This window comes from Scardinius erythrophthalmus, assembly GCF_964197995.2.
Source record: "Scardinius erythrophthalmus genome assembly, chromosome: 1".
Taxonomy (NCBI): domain Eukaryota; kingdom Metazoa; phylum Chordata; class Actinopteri; order Cypriniformes; family Leuciscidae; genus Scardinius; species Scardinius erythrophthalmus.
In genome coordinates, this window is record NC_138221.1 from 74,003,062 (window position 1) to 74,029,772 (window position 26,711).

Here is a 26,711-nt window from a genome sequence, read left to right on the forward strand (position 1 = left end):
TCAGGGTCGGGTCAGGGTTAGGAAGAGGTACTGGTCCACCACATCCAGATGCTGATAGCACCTCTGCATAAACATGAACAAACATAGATAGACAAACTCATCAACACTCTTGACTTGTGTCACTGTCCCTTGAATGTGGTTTAAGCTTTCCCTCACAATCAGATTTAATGTGTGGGCAAAGCATGGCAAGTGCTTCCATTCAGCTTTCCGGAAAGCTGCTTTCATGTTGCTGGCATTGTCAGTCACACAAGCAACCACTTTGTTTGAGATTCCCACTCTTCACATGTCTTTTGTAAGTTCGGCTGCCAGGTTGTCAGCAGTATGTCGGTCAGTGAATGAAAAGCAGTCAAGAAGAGGTGATGAAAGAGTAACATGTTCATCGATAAAATGACAAGTGACTGCCATAAAACTTGTAGTTGTCCGAGACGTCCAGGCATCAGTTGTCAGACACACAGCAGAGGCATTGCTGACTTTCACCTTCACCTCTTCTTTAATTCTGCTGAAGAGCTGTGGCATCAGAGTGTTTGATATAGTCTTTCGGTTCGGTAAAATGTATGATGGATCAATTGCCTTCTAGAATCTTCTAAATCCAGTGTCACTGACGATTGAAAAAGGTTGAAAATCCAGTGCAATCATTTTAGACAACTCCTCATCCACTTTGCTTTGTTTGACAGGGCCAATTGCTGTTCTCACAAAGCTGGTCATCTAACTCTGTCTCGTCCTTTGGACACTGGAGCCAGATGAGGACGCAGTAGAGGCCGTAACAGAGGAGACAGCAGCCGTAGAAGCACGACTACCTCAGGCTTATAAAAAAAAGGAAAAACACTGAACTTCCGACATTGTCTATTTACTAAGTGCAACACAGTCAGTGACACACTGGGATAGACTATGTGGTGCCTGCCTTTTGGGAAGTGAATTTCCCCTTGCCCTTCCATAGCTGTGCTCTCTTCTTGAGCTTTTTGCCTGTGGGATTGTCCGGATGAGCCGTCTCCAGCTGAGCAGTCGTCACTATCGCCAGCCTCGTCCACTCCTCGGCTGGGCTCTCTGGGCTCTCCGCTGCAGATGCACAAAGGGGATCTACATAATTTAAAAGAATTATATATGTTTTAATGAAACTATGGCTGATTGTCTAAATGGATTAATATAACAGCCTATCACACAGTATAAATCAACATGACAACAGTCTCCTACACAAACTCAAACAGGTATGAGGCTCTCTGTGTTTTCAGCATCTGCACACACACACACACACACACACACACACACACACACACACACACACACACACACACACACACACACACACACACACACACACACACAAAGTCTCACTGTATGAGGACACTCCACATGATCTTCATCTCCAGAGCTGCTCTTCAGAGTCACTTCACAAGCTTTCCCCCGTTTCATCTGAGGAAAACTACTGTCAAACACACACTGAAACTGTCTGATTACATTTAAAATGAAAGTTTTTATTCATTTCAAAACACATCATATTTGATGCTACATTTGTTTTCAATCATAAAACATAGAATCCAGAAAAATATAATAAAACACACTTTAGGAAGAAAATAAATAAATAAATGTGGGCCCTAAATTAAAAGGTAGCTTACTCTGTGGAGTTTAATTGTGAACAAACAAATTATGATGATATTTTTGGCCATATCCAGCTCTATTTTATGAATTATGAATCATTTGTGTCCTTATACAAAACAAAATGATTGAATGTAGAATAAATGCAAACCTCAGGATGTCAGTCATTTACAATATCCAGCATCTTAGATAGTCCAGAAACAGGGAATATAACAGATGCACTGTTGAAATGTCTATTTAAGAGGTTTTAAACAGGATTTAGAGATATATGTGGTATAATATCCCGCTCGAGTGCAGTAGGTGTCGGTGTGCAACTGTTCCAAACCCTCAGTGAAACACAGGAAGAAGAGGAAAACGAAAGTAAAAGCATCTGGGCCTCGTTTATCACCGCTGCGTCGCACAGAACAGGCCCTGAGAGAGGCGGACGACACTTCCGACGCATAAGATGTGATTTATAAAAACAAACTTGACGGGAAAATGTGCGCACCTGCACGCAAACTGTGACCTATGTGTACGAACGTTTTGGAGACGGAGCAGTTTGGCGAACCGATGGTGAGCTGGAGTTAAATGTCGTTTTGGTCGCTTTTAGACAGAGCATTTTAAGAAAATTATACATACAGACAGGGACGGACTGGGGCTAAAAAACAGCCCTGGACTTTCTCCCAAATAGGCCCATCATCCGGCCATTCGCCTCTAGCCATGTGCGACAGACACTATAGCCAGGATGTCCTGATACTATATGCCACAATACTGTAGCCTATCAGACAAGGTATTCACAGCAAGTAACATCTCAAAACCAATGATGATTATTGGGGTTGTGTTTAATGAAGCCTCAGCCTTCAAATAAAAACAAAAAATGTACAATGCCATAAAATACAAATAATGAAATGTCACTGGCTACAGAAACCCCAAATTACACAAACTTGTAATTATAAAACATATAGTTACTATACCAGGGTACAACCTTTTTGTGTGCGAGGGCTACCTCAAGGGATAAAATAATATAGAAGGGATTTTTATTTGTTATACTCCAATATTTATTATACACAACATGGTGAAGCTTTTTTACTTGTCACCATCAGAGCCATAGAGAGAAAGAGTTGCGACACTCTTTGATGTCGCCGCTATGGCTGTCACGTGGTTCATGTAAGCCCCAATAGTTCCAAAACACACGCTGGCTGTCATGTTCTTCTATGGGACAGACAGCAGCGATTGCATTATTGAATGGTAAATATAAAATAAAACTCACACCCAAGTACTTTTTCAGCTGTTATTGCATTTTGTTAATGTCAGTTTTGCATTTGGAGACAAGTTTTAGGCAGGGTTGGGAGTTTTGGGACTTTGGCTGGAGTGAGACTCTGTAAAACATCAGTGCGCGCGGGGGGGGGGGGGGGGGGGGGGTTAGGGTGTCAATGTTTTTCACAATTTTAATCACATTTACTGCATTTACATACCTTTAGTGACTATGGTGATACAAAATCCAGGAAATAATTAAGCTGTGAATATATATTATAATGATAAATTCTGCCAAAAGGAATATAGTAGGCTACTAAACTATGTATAAGAAAAATATGACTTACTTTCTTTATTGTTTAATAGGGGCCAATTGCCAAGACTTGAGAGAATCATTTTATAAAGTCAAAAATGTTCACCATTAATGTTTTGTGTGCAAATAAAATTTAAATAATGTTAGACTCAATTTCCACTGTAATATAGAAACAACATAAAGACAGTATATTTTAAATAATTGTTTAATGGCATTTTTTTTATGAATGAAGGCCAGTATCACTGTAGCTACTGATGTCTCCATGAAAATGATTTTTGACTTTTGAAAATTATAACAACTTTTAATATAAGTGAACTTAAAACTATCCTCACATAAACTCAAAAATAAATGTAATATTTACATGTGCCCTTCCTGTCTAACAGGTATGAAATATACAGAAATTGAATTAGGTTATCAAACAGTCCGCACTGCATAAATTCTGAATTAAATTAGATTAATCCTTATTAAAGCTGCAAGCGTTCTTTAGTCAAGAGCAGTGAGTGATTTTCTCTGTTCCCTTTGTTCTTTGGTTAACTTTACTGACAGACAGAATTAGTGGATGCTGTCAATTTAAAATCTGCCGCTGCTGACAGGCTCTCACGCATCTCATTTTCTCATTTACTCTTGTTCATTTAAGACTTTATGTAACTAATTTAAGACTGCTTTTCTGTTATAAGGATACTTGACAAAACGGACATTTTGGCATGTGTTATTGTTCGTTCAAGCGCGAAAGAGAACTGCCCAGCAAAACTGATTCTGACGCGCTGTCTGTGCGCTCGATACTGGCGCGAGTCTTTCTGTGCGTCGTCTGTGCGTCAGGACATTCACAGACAGCGCGATACCTGCTCATTCAGGGCCGTGCACAGACCTTTTGAGGGGCATGTGCTGAAACTGAAAAAGGGCACCCCCACCCATTTTCAATAACACAAAATAATAGTCTCAAAAGCTTTAGATTTATTCACGATTAATAACAACCATAATAATAATAATAATATAGATAATATAGAAAACACAGGGTTTTAAGGGCTTCTTTAAACCTAATTACAACAGCAACCTTCTGTGAACCAGGGATGTTGGTCTCTTGAAGGTCTCTTTATTCACTATGCTTTCCCTAAAATAAGCCAGCAATGAAAAAAAAAAAATAGTGTGAAAAGTACAGTTGCAGTGAAAAGCATTTCTGAAGGATCACGTGACACTGAAGAGTACTGAACTGGAGTAATGATGCTGAAAATGCAGCTTTGATCACAGAAATCAATTACATTTTAAAATATATTCAAATAAAGTTATTTTAAATTGTAAAAATATTTCACAATATTACTGTTTTTGCTGTATTTTGGATCAAATAAATGAAGCCTTGGAATGAATTAAATCATGAATTACATTCTGCATGATAAAATATAAAGATTTCACAGTGATCTTCTCTAATGTTTTTTTTTTTTTGTTACTACTACAACATTTCTGTAGTAAAACCATGTTTTACTACATTTTATACATGTGAGGACGAGCGGAGAGTATAGAATACTTAAAGGAGCTGTATGTAAGAAATCTATTTCAATTAATCATAAAATGGCCCTGATGTGTCACTAGACATTAAGAAATCATGTTCATTTCAAATACTTATATCACTGACAACAGTAGTATGGCTAGGATATTGTCATTTAAAAAGTGGACTTGCAGCCCTCAACTGATGTTGATGTTGTCATTTTGTGTTTTGGCCTGACGCGCCTCCCTCCACCTATCGACCAATCACGAAGTCAGTAGTGTTTCGGGATCCGGGTTGCCAGCTTTGCTCTAACCTACCCTAACTCTAGTCGGATAAAAATGTCTAACGTTACTAAATCAAAAAGACCTCGTTATAATTCAGAAATTCGTTGTGACAAAGTCCGAAATAAAACCAGAATTTGTATTGGAGATGCTTTTGAAAGATGGAGACGGCTGAAAACGGAGAAGAATTTGAACACAGACGCCAACGTTGCTAATTTTCTCCTGGACAGGTAAGATTCATCTATGCTTGGCTAACTTGTACTTGATGTCAATATGGACATTTCATATATTCATGACAGTTGAACAAAGTTATGCATGTTCGTGCAAAGTAACATAACATTAGCTCACATGGACGTATGCTAACATTAGCAATGCATTATAGGAGCCCGTTTCTCTGTCATTATGCTGAGACGCTGAGGAAAACAACATTAGCACGCCCATTATGGCAATTTGAAACGTAATTGAGACAGAAGCCTAACTTTACCTCAGAAAAAATGATTCGTCATTCGTTTTTCACGTACAGTATATCGTGGACTAAGTTACACATGCTGCAAGTTGACCTGTATGACCATTGCTTATGTAACGTTAATTTAGTTACTCTAACAATATTTTCTGATGGGACTGAAAACAACCCTGTGATAGCCATTGGTGATATTGAATTTGTCCCGCGTTATAATTGCTGTGGCAAATGGTTTGGTTATTTGTTAGCCTACTTATGACAAAAACTGTAGTACTTGTAAATCGATTTTTTTTTTTTTTTCGTATTGAAAAATAAGGAAGTTTTATTTTGTTGTTTATATGTTTTTTTCAGATTTTTTTTTAATTTTAATTGTATTTATATGTTCAAAATAAAGAAATCACATCAAATTAAATATCAAATCAAAAACGCTTATCTCTTCAGCAATCTTTACGATTATATTTAACTAATGACAATTAGTACATTTTTTAAATACATAATTACTTATCAAAATATCTCTCATGAAGCATAAACATAATTAACAGAAAAAAAACTTACTGTGTACGGCTCTTCATCACTTGCCATTGGAAGCTCATTGAAGCAGCCTGCGTTTCTGCTGAATCCTGCAGCTTATCTGGCAACCTCGAGTCAGGGGGGAGGGGGAGGGGATACACGGCTTTACAGTATTTTTAAAGTGATTGCAGTACCAGTTTTGGCCACAATCCTACATACGGTTCCTTTAAGATAAAAAAATTAGCCAGATAGCGAATACGTGCATATCAACAGCCTTGAATTAACCATAATTTAATATTATTACCATAACATGATTAGCCTAAATGTTAATAAATTAAGTGTATCAACAATCATAAATCAAAGAAGAAATTTCTTACTTCTTAGAAATATATGTTACCTAGGTGACGAGGATCACTCGTCGCTTTAAGTTCCAGTACGAAACAGCGCGGGGGCGCGCCTGTTATGATTTTCCGATGGTAAAAAAAAAAAATTATAGGCTATGTTGTTGTATTACTTATCAATATATAGTTTTTGACCAGCGAATGTGCATTTTTTGTCCATCATTAAAACGGCGCCGGCGGCATCACATTACATTCTCATCAACAGGTTACAAACTTGTAGCTAACGTAGGCTATAGGCGGGGCGCTCAGTTTTTCCTGTTGTAAATATTTGGCCAAAATTGCATTTTATAAAATATGAAATGCTACTGTATGCACAGGCTATTTAAGTGTAGGCTATGTATTGGCTATGACTAGATGGCAAATGCTAGCCTAGACCTCTCTCTCAGGCGACGTCCCACATGTCTCACTCAGTGAGTCAGACATCAAATAGATAAAATATGAGCCTTTATAGACATAGTGTTTAGTAGTACTTATTCAAACAACAAGATATTTATTTACCCTTCGCAAAACTTCGTTCAGCTGCTGTCTACTGTGCGGCTGCTGTGGAACTTCCGTTGATTCAGTGAATATGGAGGGGGCGGAGTTATCAGCTTACTGACAGATTGAGGATCAAATAAGATAACACAAGCTCGTTTTAAGAACTTTCATTGGCTAAATATTTCTAAAACAGGCAGACAGACGTAAAGAGTGACCAATAGCATTAAAAAAAAAAAAAAAAAAAAAACACAAAACACCACCAAAAAAAGGGCACTTCAGAGTGTAAGGGCAAAAAGGGCATGTGCTCTGCACAGGTTGAGCCCTACCTGTGCACGTGCCTGAATGTAAGTGAATGGTGTCCAACGCCAAAATGACAGTGTTTGGAACTATTCCGATCTTCAAATCCCGGAAGTAGGCGGTTAAAAGCGCCGCCATTATTTACAACGGAGGTCTATGGGAGTGTCGCAACTCTTTCTCTCTATGGCTCTGGTCACCATCATATGGGAAATAATAAAATATCTTGATATTCTGGGTCAGACTTACAAGCATTAAAAAAAAAAAAAAAAAAGCAATTCCTGAAAAATTATGAAAATATTTATTGGGGTATGTGTTATCAAAAACAGTAGCCCAAACATTTAGTATAAATATAAAAGAAAAAAAAAGAAAAAAAAAGAAAAATAAACTGCCATAACTTCTAAACAAAATTACTGCATTAGGCTACATTTAATACATGACTATATTAATATAACAGCATTTTTAATATGAATACAGGAATATTTCTGCCAAAAAAAGTTTGTTTTACTAAAGTTAATTCATAAGTTTTGGTGTGAAATGTCTTCTAGCTGGTTTGTTCTCGGAACAATGTTTCACCTGTTTTTTTTTTTTTGTTTTGTTTTTTTGCGTGAATATGTTGAGAATATCAGCGCTGTTTCATCTGGCTTTTTACATGCTTAAATCACATAGTCATTTGTGGGTTTATAATAGAGATAGAGAATTCTGCGCTGAATTGAAATGCTTCCCAGCAAACATCGGTCCGACGGCAACGTCGTGTCCCTGGCCAAAAATAGTCGCGGTATGACGGCATAAATCGGTAAAAATATGTATCACAGAACATTTCCTAAAAATGCATTCAGATACATTTGTACATGTCTACAGTTCTCTGGGGTTGCATGTATAATTGTTATTTTGACTTTTAGCTACGTGTAGTTCAATATATAGTGTATCGGGTGAGAGGACGTCACCTGGCGACGTCTTTTACACATGCATTTATAGTCCATCATGACCCTCCATCATGAAATCCTTGTGAAATATGCAAAAGCTGTGCTTAATCCTTGCATGGTTAATACTGCAAAAATTAATTTAATTGCCCAAGTAGTTTTTAAGAGGTTGTGAAGACCACTGACGTCCTTTACAGGTCAAGGCTGTGAATACACGTCCACTGACGTCCTTTACACATCTAGTCAAGCAAGACAGAACCCCCCCCCCCCATAAATATATTTACTTTATCTTGTTTAAATAAATTATAATCACACAGTTCCCAGTGTGGTTAAGTGAATGCAAAGCCTCTGCATTTTAGTCATTATTTCAACCTGTAGCCTACCTGATGTATAAGTTGTTTTTTTTTGTTTTTTTTGTTTTTTTATGGAATGTATGCATGTAAAACAGAAATATATCTGGTCACCATTTATGTCTGAGTTGGATGTAATTGCCAAAACTGTGCTGCCAAGATGTAACAAAAGATCTCCCGACATTACCAAATCCCGCGATAGGTTAGATTATCTCGCGAGATGTTAACGCGTTTTCCCCATAGACTCACTCCGGAACACTATAGTTTGAACAACCACGAAGAGAAGAGGAATTTAGGTCCATATTATTAGAAATCTACTGTTGGGTACGTACATTTTGTATTATTAGATTCAAGTGCTAGAGTTTTACTTGTTTGACATGAATGAACCGAAAGAAATGATGCCCACGTTGTCAACTGAAATTGGCTAACGTTAACTGAGTTTGGCTAAAATTAGCTAGTAGGCTAAAAGTTACTTTGAACTTATACAACGGTATACCATAGTATAAAGTATGTTTAATGATACAGTCAAAGTTATTACTGTAAATTATTAATGTAGCCTTTTGAGAGTTTCTTTCAGAAAGTAAATTATCTGAAGTAGAATGAAATGTTTAGCTGGATTTGAACATGTATTTTTTCAGTAACTGCTTTAAAAATATTTTGTAATTTTAGAATTGCTAAACATGTCTATTCAGGGGACATCACAGCCCACCTGTCTTTATCAGAAATGTCCTGTTCACTTTCTCACTGTTACACACCTAGTTAAAGGCACACTTTGCAGCTTTCCGTTTTTGTCAAACAGCGACCCCTAGAGTCGCTGTGGAGTACTTGTATTTAACGTTATTGTCGTAAATACCACTCGCGCAGAGCCGTCTCTGCACTCACGGCCTGATCCCTTCCGCCCTCTATACCGGTACCTGTTCAATAGGGTGGAAGCTGTAATGAGTGGAAATAAGGTGTGGCCCCTTTAAGAGCTGCGCGCGCCCTGTTGAACTGTTGTCGGCAGTCTGTGTTGTATGTGCACCTCGAACACCCGTATGCGGGTTATTTCAGTTTGATGCTCATTCTTATCCTACTTTTGTTTATCAAGTAAAGATGTGGATGGTAGAACGGGTGACAGACTGTTACACGAGTTCGACTGGGGAATAAAGTGCAAGTTGTGAGATGCCAATCGCCTCCGTGAGTCTGTCTGGCCTCTGTAATAACTTCATCTGTGAGCTATCCCTATTTCTCCTCCTGACAGAACGCGTTACAAAGCGTCGGACATCGAACAGGCACAGATAACCTCTGAAGATGTCTACTAGTCCATCAACAAGAACGATATTTACTCGAGTCTGACTCCTTGCTTGGTCAGTCTGCCGTTTCCTCTTTCTTTCGTCCTCCGCTCCGACAAGCTTTCCTACAGATGGTGGACAACCAGAATGCCTATTACCGCCGCGCCAGCTGCCGCGGCGAAATTACCGCGGCGAAAATAAACCAGCCGCATTTCAAAGTCGTTCCCGAAATGACCGCCAGGTGGCGCAAAGGGACATTGTGCAAAACAGCAGCAATGGGCTTTATGCACAGCTACACTACTTCCTGAACTTCAGCCAGCTCTTTGTTTCCTGTCTGCCATTATTGGACAAACTGATTAATCCAGGTGTGTCTGATTATTGTTACTGAGGTCAGGCACACCTGGATTAATCAGTTTGTCCAATAATGACAGACAGGAAACAAAGAGCTGGCTAAAGTTCAGGAAGTAGTGTAGCTGTGCATAAAGCCCATTGCCGTATTTTAAAATGTAAGTGGGTTAAATATAAAACCCTAAGCCTAATAGGCATATTTTTCATATATATAAATAGGCCTATTAGGCTACAACAGAATAGAACCAAAGATAGAATCAATTTTACAGCTGAAAAAATAGAATCAAAAGTTAAAAATAGAGACGATGTTAGGAGCAACGACGCTGAATATTTTTACTATTCTATTGAGGAATTAGATAAACGAAGAGCTCTCGTGAGCGATACAATTGCACAGTAATTTATAGTGATTTCAAAAGCAGTCCTTAAAAAAAAAATAAAAAAAAAACATGGAGTAGAGTGGCATAATTTTTGAGAGATTACGCGGAACACGTTTTAGTTAAGATCCTGGTTTCAATGCCCTTAATCTATATTGGCTTGGCTACTGCTTTAAAAAAAAAATTCACAACGCGTTTTGAGATTGTTTTGAATTAAAGGAGCTGTATGTAAGAAATCTATTTCAATTAATCATAAAATTGCCCTGATGTGTCACTAGACATTAAGAAATCATGTTCATTTCAAATACTTATATCACTGACAACAGTAGTATGGCTAGGATATTGTCATTTAAAAAGTGGACTTGCAGCCCTCAACTGATGTTGATGTTGTCATTTTGTGTTTTGGCCTGACGCGCCTCCCTCCACCTATCGACCAATCACGAAGTCAGTAGTGTTTCGGGATACGGGTTGCCAGCTTTGCTCTAACTAACCTAACCTACCCTAACTCTAGTCGGATAAAAATGTCTAACGTTACTAAATCAAAAAGACCTCGTTATAATTCAGAAATTCGTTGTGACAAAGTCCGAAATAAAACCAGAATTTGTATAGGAGATGCTTTTGAAAGATGGAGGCGGCTGAAAACGGAGAAGAATTTGAACACAGACGCCAACGTTGCTAATTTTCTCCAGGACAGGTAAGATTCATCTATGCTTGGCTAACTTGTACTGGATGTCAATGGACATTTCATATATTCATGACAGTCGAACAAATTATGCATGTTCAAGCAACGTAACGTTAGCTCACATGGACGTATGCATTTGCAATGCATTATAGGAGCCCGTTTCTCTGTCATTATGCTGAGACGCTGATGAAAACATTAGCACGCCCATTATGGCAATTTGAAACGTAATTGAGACAAGCCTAACTTTACCTCAGAAAAAAATATCCGTCATTCGTTCTTCACGTATATCGTGGACTAAGTTACACATGCTGCAAGTTGACCTGTATGACCATTGCTAATGTAATTTAGTTACTCTAACAATATTTTCTGATGGGACTGAAAACAACCCTGTGATAGCCATTGGTGATATTGAATTTGTCCCGTGTTATAATTTCTGTGGCAAATGTTTATTCTGTTTTTAGCCTACTTATGACAAAAACTTTAGCACTTGTAAATCGAGGTTTTTTTTTTTCGTATTGAAAAATAAGGAAGTATTATTTTGTTGTTTAAGTCTATATGTTTTTTGTTTTGTTTTACTGTTATCCTTTTTTTTCCTCAGATTTTTTTAATTGTAATTGTATTTATATGTTCAAAATAAAGAAATCAAATCAAATTAAATATCAAATCAAAAACGCTTATCTCTTCAGCTATTATGGCCCCAGCACCTCAACAATTAGTACATTTTTTTTAAATAAGTAATTACTCATCAAAATATCTCTCATAAAGCATAAACACAATTAACAGAAAAAAAAACTTACTGTGTACGGCTCGTCGTCACTTGCCATTGGAAGCTCATTGAAGCAGCCTACGTTTCTGCTGAATCCTGCAGCTTATCTGGCAACCTCGAGTCAGGGGGGAGGGGGAGGGGATACACGGCTCTACAGTATTTTTAAAGTGATTGCAGTACCAGTTTTGGCCACAATCCTACATACGGTACCTTTAAACATTGAAGTTTAAAATGTAGTGTTTTGGCACACCAGGCCGAGTGGCGTTACGCATTGTTCAAAAATCAGGTTTTATTCTGGCATGTTGAATTGGCGTTAATATTTTTTATTTTTTTATTTATAAGATTTAGATTTTAGGTTTTGTTAGATTTATTTTTCTCATAACAGCTAAAATAACTTAATATATGCCTTGTCTTCATATGATTTTTATCAATAAACTAGTGTTTTCTGACAGTGTCGACTGCAAAGATGAAGTTGACGATCGCCATATTTTGTAGTGAACGCAGAGAGAAATGCACAAAGACATAATCAGAGAGTAGCCTTTTTCTTTTTCGTTTTGAATTATTTCGTTTGAAGACATTTCAAGCTTTGTGTATTTGATGTATTTATCATGTCTGTGTGAGGCATACGCTGAGTTTCGTTAAGTTAGGAGGATGAGATGTGCTCCAGCTGACGTGCAATGCAAGTGACCGCGCGGGCGCCTCCATGATTAGTGTCTGTTTGCTTCTCTTACTTATTGAATCCAGACAATTGGGTGATGAAAAAATGATTAAAATTAAGATACAATTTATAGAAAACGAAATTCACTTTAAAGAAAGGTTTTCTACTAAACAAAACTTAATGAAGTGGTCAAAATCATGTCTGACCCACTCCATATCCATCTCACGATATAATGCATCCTATCTTCGTGCTGTTCACTTTTCATATTCAACATAGATGGAAAAAACAACATTATAATATTTTAACAAATATGATACTAAATGAGATTATTTAATGTCTACAACAGTATAGTAGGCCTATAGACTCTATTTGTACAAATTGCTGCACATTAATGTAATTAAATGAAACCTTGTAATGAATTCACACTGTAGGGTAGACTGTGTACAGTTGAGACACCTTAAATAACTTGCGTTCGCAGCAAGCACAAGTTGTGATTTTTGCTGTGCACTTGCATATTAGTGTCAGCTGGGAAGGAAATATAGAGACCAGACCTCTTGGAACTTTAACTGAATACATAGCGTTGGTAAAGCATACTGAAATTACATCCCTACAAATTTATTAGGCCCTACTGAAAATAAATGTATCGAATTTAAGCAAAGTAGCCTAAATGTTAAGACTGTAAGCCCTTTGCTTTTTACTTAACCTATAAAGGACTCTTACAGCCGACTTTGGGTTAATTTAATTTGTAGAGGATTTTTTTAACTCAAACATTAACACTGAAATCAATTAAACTAAATTATTGTAATTTTTTGGCACACCACGACGAGTGGCGCTATGCATTGTTCCAAAGCCAGGTTTTATTCTGGCATGTTGAATTAGTGTTCGACAAACGCGTTCATTTGAATGAAGAGCGCTTCTCGCTCGTGTGAGCGAACACACACTGGAACGTTAGGCCATGTCGCAACGAGTGAATAGGGCCCTATAAAATCCGTTTTATTTTTTCCCAAATTCCGTTTTATTTTTTCCCAAATTCCGTTTTTTCCGTTTTAATTTTTGCAAATTCCGTTTTTTCCGTTTTAATTTTTGGGAATTCAGTTTTTTTACCCTTTACTGTTATTTTAGTCTTAAAAAGAGTGTTTTTAATGTTAATGATTAAAATGTACACAAATAAAATAGGAATGACCCTACATTTATTGAGGTAACAAACAAAATTCTCATTTTAAGAGATGTTAAATCTGGTTTGGTTTGTTTCAATGTAGGCTATTAGGCTAACTAACACGAACCACGAGCAATACATTTGTTACTGTATTTATTCATCTTTGTTAATCTTAGTTAACCCTAACCCTATATTTGTATTATGGTACTTCACACAGTGCATTAAGCTAACTAATGTTAACAAATAGGCCTACAACTTTTCATTTAAATAATGTAGGCTACTGGTGAAATTAACATTAATAAAGATTAATAAATGCTGTAGAAGTGCAGTTTATTAATAGTTAATGTTAACTGATCTAGTTAACTAGAGTTTAATAAATGGAACCTTATTGTAAAGTGTTTCCGATTTTGTTATACACCGAACCGATTCAGTGTTGGACAGACCAGTTGTTTCCATTCATTAAAGTGAATCGGTTCAAAGGAGTCATTAGTTCGCGAATCGGACGTATCATTAGAAGACTTGTACGCGTGTGATTATCCCGGCAGTTAGGACATCGCACAAGATTTGTCAACACAGAAAACATTTCTGAGGAAAATCGCATATTACTGAAAGAACGAGCAGAGAGAGAGGCCCGGTCGCGCGCGCGTCTTCAAACTGTCTAGATTTAGAAGCGCGAGGGAGTGAGAGAGAGCAAGACACGCGCGCGACCGGGCCTCTCTCTCTGCTCGTTCTTTCAGTAATATGCGATTTTGCTCATACATACGTTTTTCTCCCACACAAAAACATAAGTTTATTCCAAATATGTAAAATTCCGCGAAATTCCGCGTTGACACTAGATTCCGCGTTAATTTGCCAATTCCGCGATTCCGTCCGTGATTCCGTGATCGCGGAAATTATAGGGCCCTAAGTGAATCGTGGCCGAGTGGTTGAACTTACGTTACGATCATTTAGATGACACGGGTTCGAATCCCGAACTAACTTACTGGTGTTTTTATATTAGCCTATTAATGCATTTTATAGTCTATTGTTTATGCAGAGAGATTTGTCTTCTAAAACATAGTTTTTTGCCTATTTACAAAATAAAATCGCCATGCATTTCCATTTTACACTAAGGAACAAATATTATACAATGACTTTACTTCTGTAGCCTATAACAATTCATAGGCTATATATGACGTTTAAACGACAAACAATAAAATCAGAACCAGTAGCCTATTCTGTTGCGTTCATGGTTCCAGTGGCAGTAATGCATCCACGGCTTTTCAAAATGTCACAGAGCGTTTTGAGATTGTTTTGAATGAAATATTGAAGTTTATAATTAAGTGTTTTGGCACACCACGACGAGTGGCAAACTCTTTGTTTTGTTTTGCAAACTCAGCTAGCCTGTGGGGGGTTTGGAGAAGACAATAGTTGCTTTATCGTGGGGGTGCAGGACAAGAGGTGTTAATGTTCCTTCTTTCATATGGAGAGTGTCGGAGCCAGCCTGATGAGCAGGCAAAGGCAAAGTTATTTTAAGGTTTAATCTCAAAATCTCCAAAAGTCCATAGCCTATGTACAGTAGGCCCTATATCTTATTAAATTATATATTGTAGTTTTATTGATTGTATTTAAAGGTTTTCCACACACAATTTCAATTTAGCAGATGGAGCTCTTTTATTCGCGACCCACCTCGTTTTACAAGGTGAATTCAGCAAGGCATGTTGTATCTTTGAAGGAACAAAAGCTATTTGTTACAGTTTTTTCTTTCGTGATTTGTGTGGATGACACACAGCGACATATACAGTATTATCAGCTGTATGGTGTTTTTTTACGCTGAAATGCTTAATTTCGAGAAAGACCCGCCGCGCGCAGTGAGGGAGACCAAACTTACTAAAAAAATATCCAGCGCGAGAGAGGCAAAGAAAAACGCCTGTTCTTAATTTATGTTGCTTTGAACTTTTTCCGTTTTGTACCGTTTTTATTTTTTAATTATTAACTATTAACAATAGAAATTTTAAATGTTGCAAGAATAAGATTCTCTGTTTCTTATTTTGCATCACAAAGGGAATAAACTCTATCGATGCAACCCTGTTTAAATAAATAAACTGTCCCGACACTTTATTCATACCTTGAAATGTGCGATGGGTTTTCAAACTTAATTAATTTTCTTTTTCTTTTACATTTTCATTGTTTATTTTTTTAATTGAAAGCAATACTGTATTGAAAGTATTTTTCTGATTTGTTCGATCTGTTTTGAAAAATGTCTTCCGTTGCTATGGCCGGGTATCACTGTCAGTCATCTCAATCTCGTGAATGATTCACAAAAAATAATTTAGCAGATTAAAGACGAGCTTCATCATCTTCATTTTCTGGTGCAATCGGCTGACAGTCTTCCTTCATCAGATGTGTCGTCTTTGCAGCGGGAATGTAGCAAATTTATGGGTAACACTTTATAATAACTGCACGCTATTAATCCTTAGTTAAGCATTAGTAAACAGTTAATTCATCATTTATAAAGCATTAATAGACATTAATAAGCAGTTTATAAATACAGCTATAAATGCTTTATTCTAGATTTGTAAGCGTATCTATAATGTGTTTAGTAATTGTATTTTCATACTTTATTAATGATCAATTTATCATTTCTAAATGAAGTATTGCATTATTTACAAAGTAGTTATTTAGGTGTTGTCAGTGGTTCATAAGACAGAAAGTGTAAGTAAATGATAAATAAACTGTGTAATAAATACATATTATTATTCAGACATACAGTAATAGTTACTTGTGGTTTACTAGTGTGTTAATAAATGCTTTATTAACATGTATTTCTACTGTAATTCATGGTTAATTCAGGTAGTTAATTCAGGCAAACATTCAGTAGTGGTCAGTTCACTATTTTTGTGAGCTCATCTAAAGTGAGGACTAGTTATGCCTTGTAAAGCGTTTATAAAGGAGACTTAAAGGCTGTTAAATATGTCTATGTTCTCTATCGCTGTGTTGTGTTTGTTTCCTTTTTCTGTTTAGAAGAAAACTTAGTCTTTAAATCTCCTTTATAAATGCTTTACAAGGCATAACTAGTCCTCACTTTAGATGAGCTCACTAAAATAATTAACTGACCACTACTAAATGCTTTATAACTACCTGAATCTACTACATTTACTTACACTTTCTAAGTGATCTTATTAATCACTGACAACATCTAAATAACTGGGTTTGTAAATAATGCAATATTTCATTTAAAAATTATAATTTGATCATTAATAAATTATGAAAATACAATTATTAAACACATTATAGATATGCTTATAAATCAAGAATAAAGCATTTATAGCTGTATTTATAAACTGCTTATTAATGTCTATTAATGCTCTATAAATGATGAATTAACTGTTTGCTAATGCTTAACTAATGATTAATAGCGTGCAGTTATTATAAAGTGTTACCAATTTATGTTGTAATGTACAATTGATAATTAAACAAGATGATTGACTTTAATAAACAGATGCATATTTAAGCACCAAGAACGGAAAAACATAAACACTGTCGGCTACACTGAGATTCGATCTCAGATCGTTTGAAGCTCCGAGAGGCTATTGTTAATACATTGACCACAGAGCTATCGTCTGAATCGCCAACGTCTACTATTTTAGTAGCATGTAAATAGTAACATGTAAGGCTATTTATGTCACGGGACACTGAACGAGAGACGAGGATTCAAGTGCAGAGAAGATTTAATAAACAAACATAGACAAAATACAAAAACTCAGAACTCAGATACCAACAGCACAGGAACATCAAATACAGGTAACACGGACAACGAGCCAGCACAAGACTACAAACACAAGGAGGCTAAATAGGGGAACAAACAAAGGAGGGTAACGAACACAACAGGTGGGACAAATTAACCAAATAATCAGATAACAAGATGGGAGGGGCTAGACAATAAACAAGAACACATGGCAAACAACAAAAACACCCATGTGCAGCACAAGACAGGACAGGCATGTGACATTACCCCCTCCCTACGGAGCGGCTACCAGACGCTCCACAAGACCCGAACGGAACGGGAGGGACAGACCAGGGCGGGACGGGAGGGACAGACCAGGGCGGGACGGGAGGGACAGACCAGGGCGGGACACAAAGTTCGAGAGTCCAGGGCGGTGCAGACCGTCCATCTGGCGGCCAGGGCGGAGACTCTCTCTTGGGCGGCCAGGGCGGAGACTCTCTCTTGGGCGGCCAGGGCGGAGACGACCCCTCGGGCGGCCAGGGCGGAGACGACCCCTCGGGCGGCCAGGGCGGAGACGACCCCTCGGGCGGCCAGGGCGGAGACTCTCTCTTGGGCGGCCAGGGCGGAGACGACCCCTCGGGCGGCCAGGGCGGAGACGACCCCTCGGGCGGCCAGGGCGGAGACGACCCCTCGGGCGGCCAGGGCGGAGACGACCCCTCGGGCGGCCAGGGCGGAGACGGCCCCTCGGGCGGCCAGGGCGGAGACGGCCCCTCGGGCGGCCAGGGCGGAGACGGCCCCTCGGGCGGCCAGGGCGGAGACGGCCCCTCGGGCGGCCAGGGCGGAGACGACCCCTCGGGCGGCTCAGGAACAGACCCCACCGGCTCAGGAACAGACCCCACCGGCTCGGGCACTGGAACAGACACCACCGGCTCGGGCACTGGAACAGACACCACCGGCTCGGGCACTGGAACAGACACCACCGGCTCGGGCACTGGAACAGACACCACCGGCTCGGGCACTGGAACTGGCACCACCGGCTCGGGCACTGGAACTGGCACCACCGGCTCAGGAACAGACCCCACCGGCTCAGGCACTGGAACAGACACTGGAACTGGCACCACCGGCTCGGGCACGGGAACTGGCACCACCGGCTCGGGCACTGGAACTGGCACCACCGGCTCGGGCACTGGAACTGGCACCACAGGCTCGGGCACTGGAACTGGCACCACCGGCTCAGGTTCAGGAACAGACACAGACACAGGCTCAGGAACAGACACAGGCTCAGGAACAGACACAGGCTCAGGAACAGACACAGGCTCAGGAACAGACACAGGCTCAGGAACAGACACAGGCTCAGGAACAGACACAGGCTCAGGAACAGACACAGGCTCAGGAACAGACACTGGCTCAGGAACAGACACTGGCTCAGGAACATACACTGGCTCAGGAACAGACACTGGCTCCGGCTCAGGAACAGACACTGGCTCCGGCTCAGGAACAGACACTGGCTCCGGCTCAGGAACAGACACTGGCTCCGGCTCAGGAACAGACACTGGCTCCGGCTCAGGAACAGACACTGGCTCCGGCTCAGGAACAGACACTGGCTCCGGCTCAGGAACAGACACTGGCTCCGGCTCAGGAACAGACACTGGCTCCGGCTCAGGAACAGACACTGGCTCCGGCTCAGGAACAGACACAGGCTCCGGCTCAGGAACAGACACAGGCTCCGGCTCAGGAACAGACACAGGCTCCGGCTCAGGAACAGACACAGGCTCCGGCTCAGGAACAGACACTGGCTCCGGCTCAGGAACAGACACTGGCTCCGGCTCAGGAACAGACACTGGCTCCGGCTCAGGAACAGACACTGGCTCCGGCTCAGGAACAGACACTGGCTCCGGCTCAGGAACAGACACTGGCTCCGGCTCAGGAACAGACACTGGCTCCGGCTCAGGAACAGACACCACCGGCTCAAGTGTGTGCGTAGCCCACACACACAACATGGCTGTGGCCATAATGGCCAGTGTCGCGGTCACAGAGGGCTCAGGCTCAGGAACAGACACCACCGGCTCAGGAACAGACACCACCGGCTCAGACACAGGCTCGACGGCGGCCATCTTGTCAGGGGACACAGGCTCGGCAGGCGTAACTTGAACAGGCTCGGCGGCAGCGACGACCATCTTGTCCGAAGACATAGGCTCAGGAACAGTCTCTGGCTGGGCCGACGTGACGTGAACAGTCTCTGGCTGGGCCGACGTGACGTGAACAGTCTCTGGCTGGGCAGACGTGACGTGAACAGTCTCTGGCTGGGCAGACGTGACGTGAACCGTCTCTGGCTGGGCAGACATGACGTGAACCGTCTCTGGCTGGGCAGACGTGACGTGAACCGTCTCTGGCTGGGCAGACGTGACGTGAACAGTCTCTGGCTGGGCAGATGTGACGTGACGTTGAAGTGGCGCCTTTCTCCTCCTCCTCCGTCTCCTGACCACCGGCTCCGAAACCACCGAACCACCTCCTCCGATCTGATCACCGTCAGACATGGTGCTCTCCTCCTCCAAAGTTCTCTGAGCACACCTGGCAAAATATTCAAACAGGGAAATGGAGTTTCCCTTGTTCTCCCCCGGAGGAAAAATCTCGCTCTGCTGAATCCACATACTTGGCTGGCTCGTTCTGTCACGGGACACTGAACGAGAGACGAGGATTCAAGTGCAGAGAAGATTTAATAAACAAACATAGACAAAATACAAAAACTCAGAACTCAGATACCAACAGCACAGGAACATCAAATACAGGTAACACGGACAACGAGCCAGCACAAGACTACAAACACAAGGAGGCTAAATAGGGGAACAAACAAAGGAGGGTAACGAACACAACAGGTGGGACAAATTAACCAAATAATCAGATAACAAGATGGGAGGGGCTAGACAATAAACAAGAACACATGGCAAACAACAAAAACACCCATGTGCAGCACAAGACAGGACAAGCATGTGACAATTTAGTTCTGAATATAACAAAGAATGCTTAAACCGACTACATCGGTTAGGAGCTGCAAGTCCTGAAAATGTTTTAATTTCACGGTAAATTATTTTAATTTATTTCACTGTTATGTGTCAGTTAATAAATCTACAAACACATTAAAATAACACGAAGAAAATGACAAGTAACCTATTGACATAGCCTTTCTAAATTATAGAAAAACTGGGCACACAATGTTAACGTGTGTCTACTTTGTTTAAATTTAATGCATTTGAATTCGTTTAACCACAATATTTATCTTGAATTTATCTGTGACCTCAGCTCAGATTACTGCCGCGGCAGATTACGTCATAAAGAGAATAAACTGACACTTTTCAAAGTCTGTGATTACAGCGCCACTCAGCGGTAAAAGGCAGCAAATACACATCCCAATTTTGCCGCCGCAGGAACGGCGGCGGTAAAAGTCTCATTCTGGTTGTCCACCATCTGTAGCTTTGTGTGCAGTGCCGTAAAGCAATTCGTTACATCGCGAGACCTGATATCATGCGATACTTCCTAACGGCGAGGCCACCGACCCGCCAGCCCAAAGTTGCAAGTGAGTTTTTTCCACTCTCGGGCACCAGGGGGGTGCGAAACCACCACCATTCAACCCAAAATAAGGAATATAACCTTTCCACTGACTCCGAAGCTGTTCAGTTAAGGTTAAAAAGTTACCTAGTGTGCCTTTAAGGGTCTTTCTCAAGGGCACCACAGTGGTATTGAAGAGGCAGGGGACAAATGCTGTTTTGAATTTAGCTGAAGATCATACAAATATTTTGAAAATAAGTGCATGTCATTTACCTCAAATTTTTCATTTTCATTTATTTTAAAAATAAATATACTCTTCCCTTAGATGCTGTGAAGAGGTGGAGCCCAAATGCTACAGACACTGAAATTGATGCAGCAATGGCAGAACACCTGAAACACGCTCCAGGAAGAGCTGGGGGTGGTGGATACAAAAAATGAGCCAAACAATGTGTTTAAGGGATAGTTCACCCAAAAATGAAAATTGTCATCATTTACTCAACCTCATGTTTCAAACCTGTATACCTTTCTATGTTATGCTAAACACAAAGATGTTTGGAAGAATGTTTGTAACCAAGCAGATGCCCATTAACTACCATAATCATTTTTTCTCCAATAATGGTAGTCAGTGGATGCTCTATTTGCTTGGTTACAAACATTCTTCAAAATATCTTCTTTTGTGTTCAGCTGAAGAAAGAAACTCATACAGGTTTGGAATTTGGTGAGTAAATTACATAATTTTCATTTTTGGGTGAACTATCTTTATATATTAATTCAGTATTTTGCAATTGGTATTTTAGTTTGGTTAACAAATCGAGAGCTTAGAATTATAAGGTTCTATCTCCGTTTATTGTAGTTTATTGAGCATCAAAGTTTTTAAACTCGGTTTATGTTTTGTGAGATGGAACCTTTTATTTTATTAATAACTACTAACAAAATATGTTTTTTTACAAAAATAACACCACACAGGCATTAATAAACACCTAATGGATCAGATTGTCAAAAACTCAATTTCGACCAAAAGTGGAGATAGAACCTTATAATTCTAAGCTCACGAAATGTTAAACATTGAAAAAAATAAAGAGAAATTTTGGCTGTTCAAGATCAATAAAATGTTGTGCTTAATCAGAACATGCTTCTTTTTTGCTTATGTCCACAAATAATGTGTTATTGTTTTTTGATGTACACGTGATTAAAACGTTTTATTGACGTTCAGGTCTGACTGGACCAATTTTGGACCTTTTTAGAACCTTTGTCAAGATGTGTAGGCTAAACCTCAAGACTTGATTGCCTTTCACGATGTTACACAGTAGGTGTGTGATTATTTTATATGCAGGCTTATACACTTAAATTATGCAGCAACACATTTAAACACATATGACGACGCATTTAGACGTCCAGGGACGCGCAGAAGAGACGTGGAATTCACGGCCAGAAAAGACGTGGAATTCACGGCCAGAAAAGACGTCGGTTCAACTTCCATTTTGGAACTATTTTTCAACCATGACGGGACGTCTCGGACGGACGTCTTTTCAACGGTCATTAAACGTCCAAATGTTTGCTGGGTTCTCAGTGGATCGCGCAGCTCTGTGTAATAATGTTCGCGTGATCGAGATCAGCCCGCACAGCTGCTTTGACCGCGATCGCTGTTTTTTGGGCCGAAAAAACACTTTTTTTCTGATAATGCGCTGCTCAGATCAAACAAGTTTTGTTCCGCTTTTTGAGCGTTTGCCATTTGATGTTTCTCATACGCAACGCAAATGACAGCATATAATTAAAGAGAGTTGGGTAATTTTGTAGAGGCAAAAGTTCAAATTGAAACGTTTAGTTGAAAAGGTCGCAAAATTATACCATTTATTCGAAGTCTGGAACCCCGACGGCAAGTTGGGGCTATTTATAGAATGTGTTTAGCGGGCACCACGTTGGAGACCACTGCTGTTCAAATATAATGTAAGCAAATTTAAAAGTGCAGCCTTATAAAACTAACTTTGTGTCAGTGGCTATAGGCCGACTCTTCTTCCTCAGTTGTTGTTTTTTACACGTAGCATATTGCGTTATTAGACTTTTTTTTTTTTGTGCAGACGGCCCTCGGTTGGATGGCCGTTCTGGACTTTTCCAGAACGCACAGATTGTCAGTCCGTCCCTGGTCCAAACCGTTTGCAGCTTTTAGCTGAAGCCAACCACAATTTTTCAAAGTGTCTGGTGCTAGCTGTCGAAAATGTTGGTCAAAACAAGACTCTGTTATTGTGGTCACCATTGACCCAGTATCCAACAGACATAAAACAGGAACACTCCCCATTTGAATGGTAACAGTAGGACATTTGCCAATAAGACGCTGTACCACCGTAGGACAAACAAGACTAGAGGTCTTTAAACCTCCACTGCCCACTTCAGTAGTCTGACTAGAAGCAACAGGGGAGATAGATTGATCATTCTCCTCCACAAGTGTTTCTCTTGTCGTCACCATAGCTGGCCTAGATCCAGACTCAACAGGCCATGGTTGTCTACAATATCGGGCAATATGACCCAGTTTATTACAACGTAAACACCTTCGAGAAGTATTTTGTCTTGTCGAAACGATGGAGGGTTCATTACTCAAGGGTTTAAGATAATCAAGACGCTTAGTAATCTCGTCAATCTGAGCTTGTTGTTGCTTTAACAGCTCCTTAATTTCTTTTAACTCAGTAAATTCCTTATGCATCTGTGATTCAATTACTCTAGCCTGAGCAGCATTACACCACAACTGAGCAGCAGAGGGAATAACTTCCCTCTTCCCTTCCTCATTCCATCTTATAGCTTCGCTTCGAACATCAAGTAAAGTACAGTGTGGAGTTTGTCTTACAAACCGTTTGAGTTCGCGTTTAAGCGCTACATCATTAACATGCTCAACAAACTGATCACGAAGAACTTGATCAGCATTTGGGACACCATCTGGACGACTTGCGAGAATAGAGTCCATCAAAGACATAAGTGCATGAGAAAATTCCACAAGGGATTCACCCTCTCTTTGTTTTCGATCATAAAACCCCTTCTGCAACTGCACAAATGTTTGTTTTGCACCATACATACTTCTTAACACATTAAAAATGAGTTCAGGAGTTCCTCGTTCAGCTGCGGGTCGGAGTTTGATCTCCATTCTGGCTTCCCCTCCCAAATAGTCCATCAGAAATGCTACCCTTTCTCGTACAGTCCAACTCCCATCCCCAATGCAGGCCTCAGCCTCCTCAATCCAGTCCTCAATGTTCAAGTTAGAGTCCAAGTCCCCGAAGAAACGGCGACACTTCCGCTCCCGAGGAACATACATCACCCTGCTGAAAGGCACAGAAGGTGGAGCATTAGGGTTGGATACAGGTTGATTAGTGTCAGGGTTGGATTCGGCACGTTCTTCCATTAACTGTTGATTCGTAGCGCGTAAACTACGTATCTGCTCCCGCAACTATGTCAACTCCTGCTCCATTGCAACAGTTTTTCTTGCACGATTGCCGTTTACTTATACAATTACCTATTAGATACCGACACAAAAGAGTGGCTATCAACACAAGAAAAAGATGAGAACATGCAAAAAAAAAAAAGTCAGAAAAAAACGTTTTTCTGCCCAAAAATCAAACACCCTGTCGACTACGCCATTTGTAACCCCATCATCTCACAAGGGATGAGGAGAACTCAGAAAGGGCCACAACCACAGTGTGTTTCGTTGCAAATATAGCAAAGTTTATTATACAAGATTCACAAAAAGCACATGGGGTAATTGGAGATGGCAAAGAGAATAAAAAAACAAACAAACAAAATTGTAACCGTTACAGACAACAGGGTTCCCAATCCTATCCAATGGAAATTGCTCTGAAACTATGTGCACACTCACAAGTTTAATAAACACACTTTCATTCCAAACTCCACAAGTGTAAAGTAAATCAAAGCACTACCATCTGTTCCCAAAACCTTACAGAGTAAACCACATACAAGAAAATGGGAACCCCACCGTCAGTTGTAGGTCCACAACAAAAAAAAACAAGAACAAAATAAAACAAAACAAAACAAACAAAGACAATTTCACAGATTAAATCAATCCCTTTGCCACTTCCATACACAAGACCCAATTCAGCATTAAAGTCATCTCTCCAGACACCCAATAAGCCACCAATGCTTTCACTAAAGTAAACGGCAATCATGCATCATCTGTAAAGAAAACAAAGAAAGAATACACATTGATGATTGCCCTATAAAATATTTAAAAAGGATTAAAAAAAAACTTAATCATTAAAACATAAAACACAAATATAAAATAAAATAAAACTTAAAACCAAATCTCCCTATTAAATAATTCAATTAATATCAGTACCTGTATTCTCAAATATATCTGCTTAATTCTCTGAGGCACCAATCAACACCATTCCCATAAGAACACTAAAACAGAAAACAAATACAAACATGTTAAAACTAGACAAACTCACTATGGTCTCATAAATCAACAACCCTTACCTTCCCACTTCAGTTCTATAAATCAACTTGGTTTTTCATCTGCTATTACACAGCCTTGAAAGACACCAAACAGCTTTTCCTGTTTGCCACATGGTACCACAAAGAGGAAGTCTAAACAGTTTGGTTTCCCTTTATAGTATCTTAATTCATGGGATTTGTAGTCCTTCCCCTTCTACCCCATTACACAAACATCATGATACCCAAACCTGTTACTCACTGGATTTGATCTGATCTATGATCCAGAAAACATTTCTCCAGATTTAGCACAATGCCTCCAAATCTAATAACACTCGTGGCCATTTATGTGTTTAATCCACAATCCATCGAGACCAGCAAGAGATTCTGAGAACGACGCGCGCGGACTGACAACAAGCGTTACTGAGTTTAAAATACTTATAAATTCATATAATTATTATTATTAATACATTCTCCATTAAAGTCATTTGTAATTATTAGGAACTTCATATTGTATATTAAGCGAGATTTAAATGTGAAGTTACAGAAGGCTGTTCTTCTGCTACTCCGAACAGACGAAGAATCTGCCAGAAATTACAATCTTTTGAAGTTAAAACATGAAGTTTTATTGAGAAAGGTTTATTGAAAACGAATATGTTTCTGAAAGTTTTCCCCCATTTCCTCTTCAGTTTTAGGCTGTTGTTTTTGTGATGTGAAATCGAAAGTATTTTTGAAGCAGACATTTACAGTAGACAGACAGATGAAGCCTGACGTCAATGAACAACAATCTGCTGTTATTAAACTGAATACCTCAGTTCAAATATAGCAATTATGGTTAGTAGTTATACAGTATGTCTATTATAATTCTGCTTTTACTCAATCAGTTATTTTAGGATCATTTGAAAGTAATGAAATCAATCATCATTGTGAACTTGAAGTAATGATTAAATGACAAACGATTCAACAATTAATAAAGATTGGGTAAATATGATTGTAAAATGATATTAAACTGTAATAGAGAATATAACAAATCAGCTTCAATTTTCCCACTCAAAGTTTTAAACACAATTTCTGTTCCCCAATGAATTAATATTTAGAGTCAGTTAAACTCATTAAACAATCAGAAATGATTAAGACCATTCGGTTATTTTACATGGCAATATATTTGTCTGTAACTCACTTTATTTAATAGATTGTTTTTGCTGTTGCTGTTGTTGATGATAACTCCGCATTCTTCATTATTGTCTTAAATAAGATGTTCTTCATCTGTGTAAAATGGTGTCATTTCCAGGTGATGCTGAAGGATTGAGTGTTTCCAGAAAGCAGTGCTGATCAGTTTTCAGTGTCAGTTTAGCTGCAGTATGTCAGAGGAAAGAGGAAAGGACTCTCTCTCTCAAAAGAGTCTCTCAGAGAAACACAGGTAAGACTGCGTCTGTTTTCATCAGTTTAAACTCC

At 39.6% G+C, this 26,711-nt stretch overlaps 2 protein-coding genes across 2 annotated transcripts in view; one reads left to right on the forward strand and one right to left on the reverse strand.

Annotated features, from left to right (window-relative positions):
- On the reverse strand, window positions 1-26,711 carry LOC308696610 (uncharacterized protein; the record flags this gene model as incomplete). Its single annotated transcript, XM_081375462.1, has 6 exons — window positions 26,437-26,711; window positions 25,162-25,226; window positions 23,199-24,998; window positions 902-1,056; window positions 711-803; window positions 1-63 (listed from the first exon to the last, which is right to left on the reverse strand). The coding sequence occupies exons 3-6, from the start codon at window positions 24,211-24,213 to the stop codon at window positions 1-3; spliced, it is 1,326 nt and encodes a 441-aa protein (XP_081231588.1). The 5' UTR covers window positions 24,214-24,998; window positions 25,162-25,226; window positions 26,437-26,711.
- LOC308689819 (protein NLRC3-like) overlaps window positions 1,923-26,711 on the forward strand; it is a gene marked incomplete at its 3' end in the record, with an annotated part of 28,656 nt that continues 3,867 nt past the window's right edge. Inside the window, exons 1-2 of the mRNA XM_081363844.1 lie at window positions 1,923-2,145; window positions 26,548-26,676. Coding sequence (XP_081219970.1) covers window positions 26,618-26,676 — 59 coding nt within the window. The 5' untranslated portion in view covers window positions 1,923-2,145; window positions 26,548-26,617. The remainder of the gene's footprint in view (window positions 2,146-26,547; window positions 26,677-26,711) is intronic.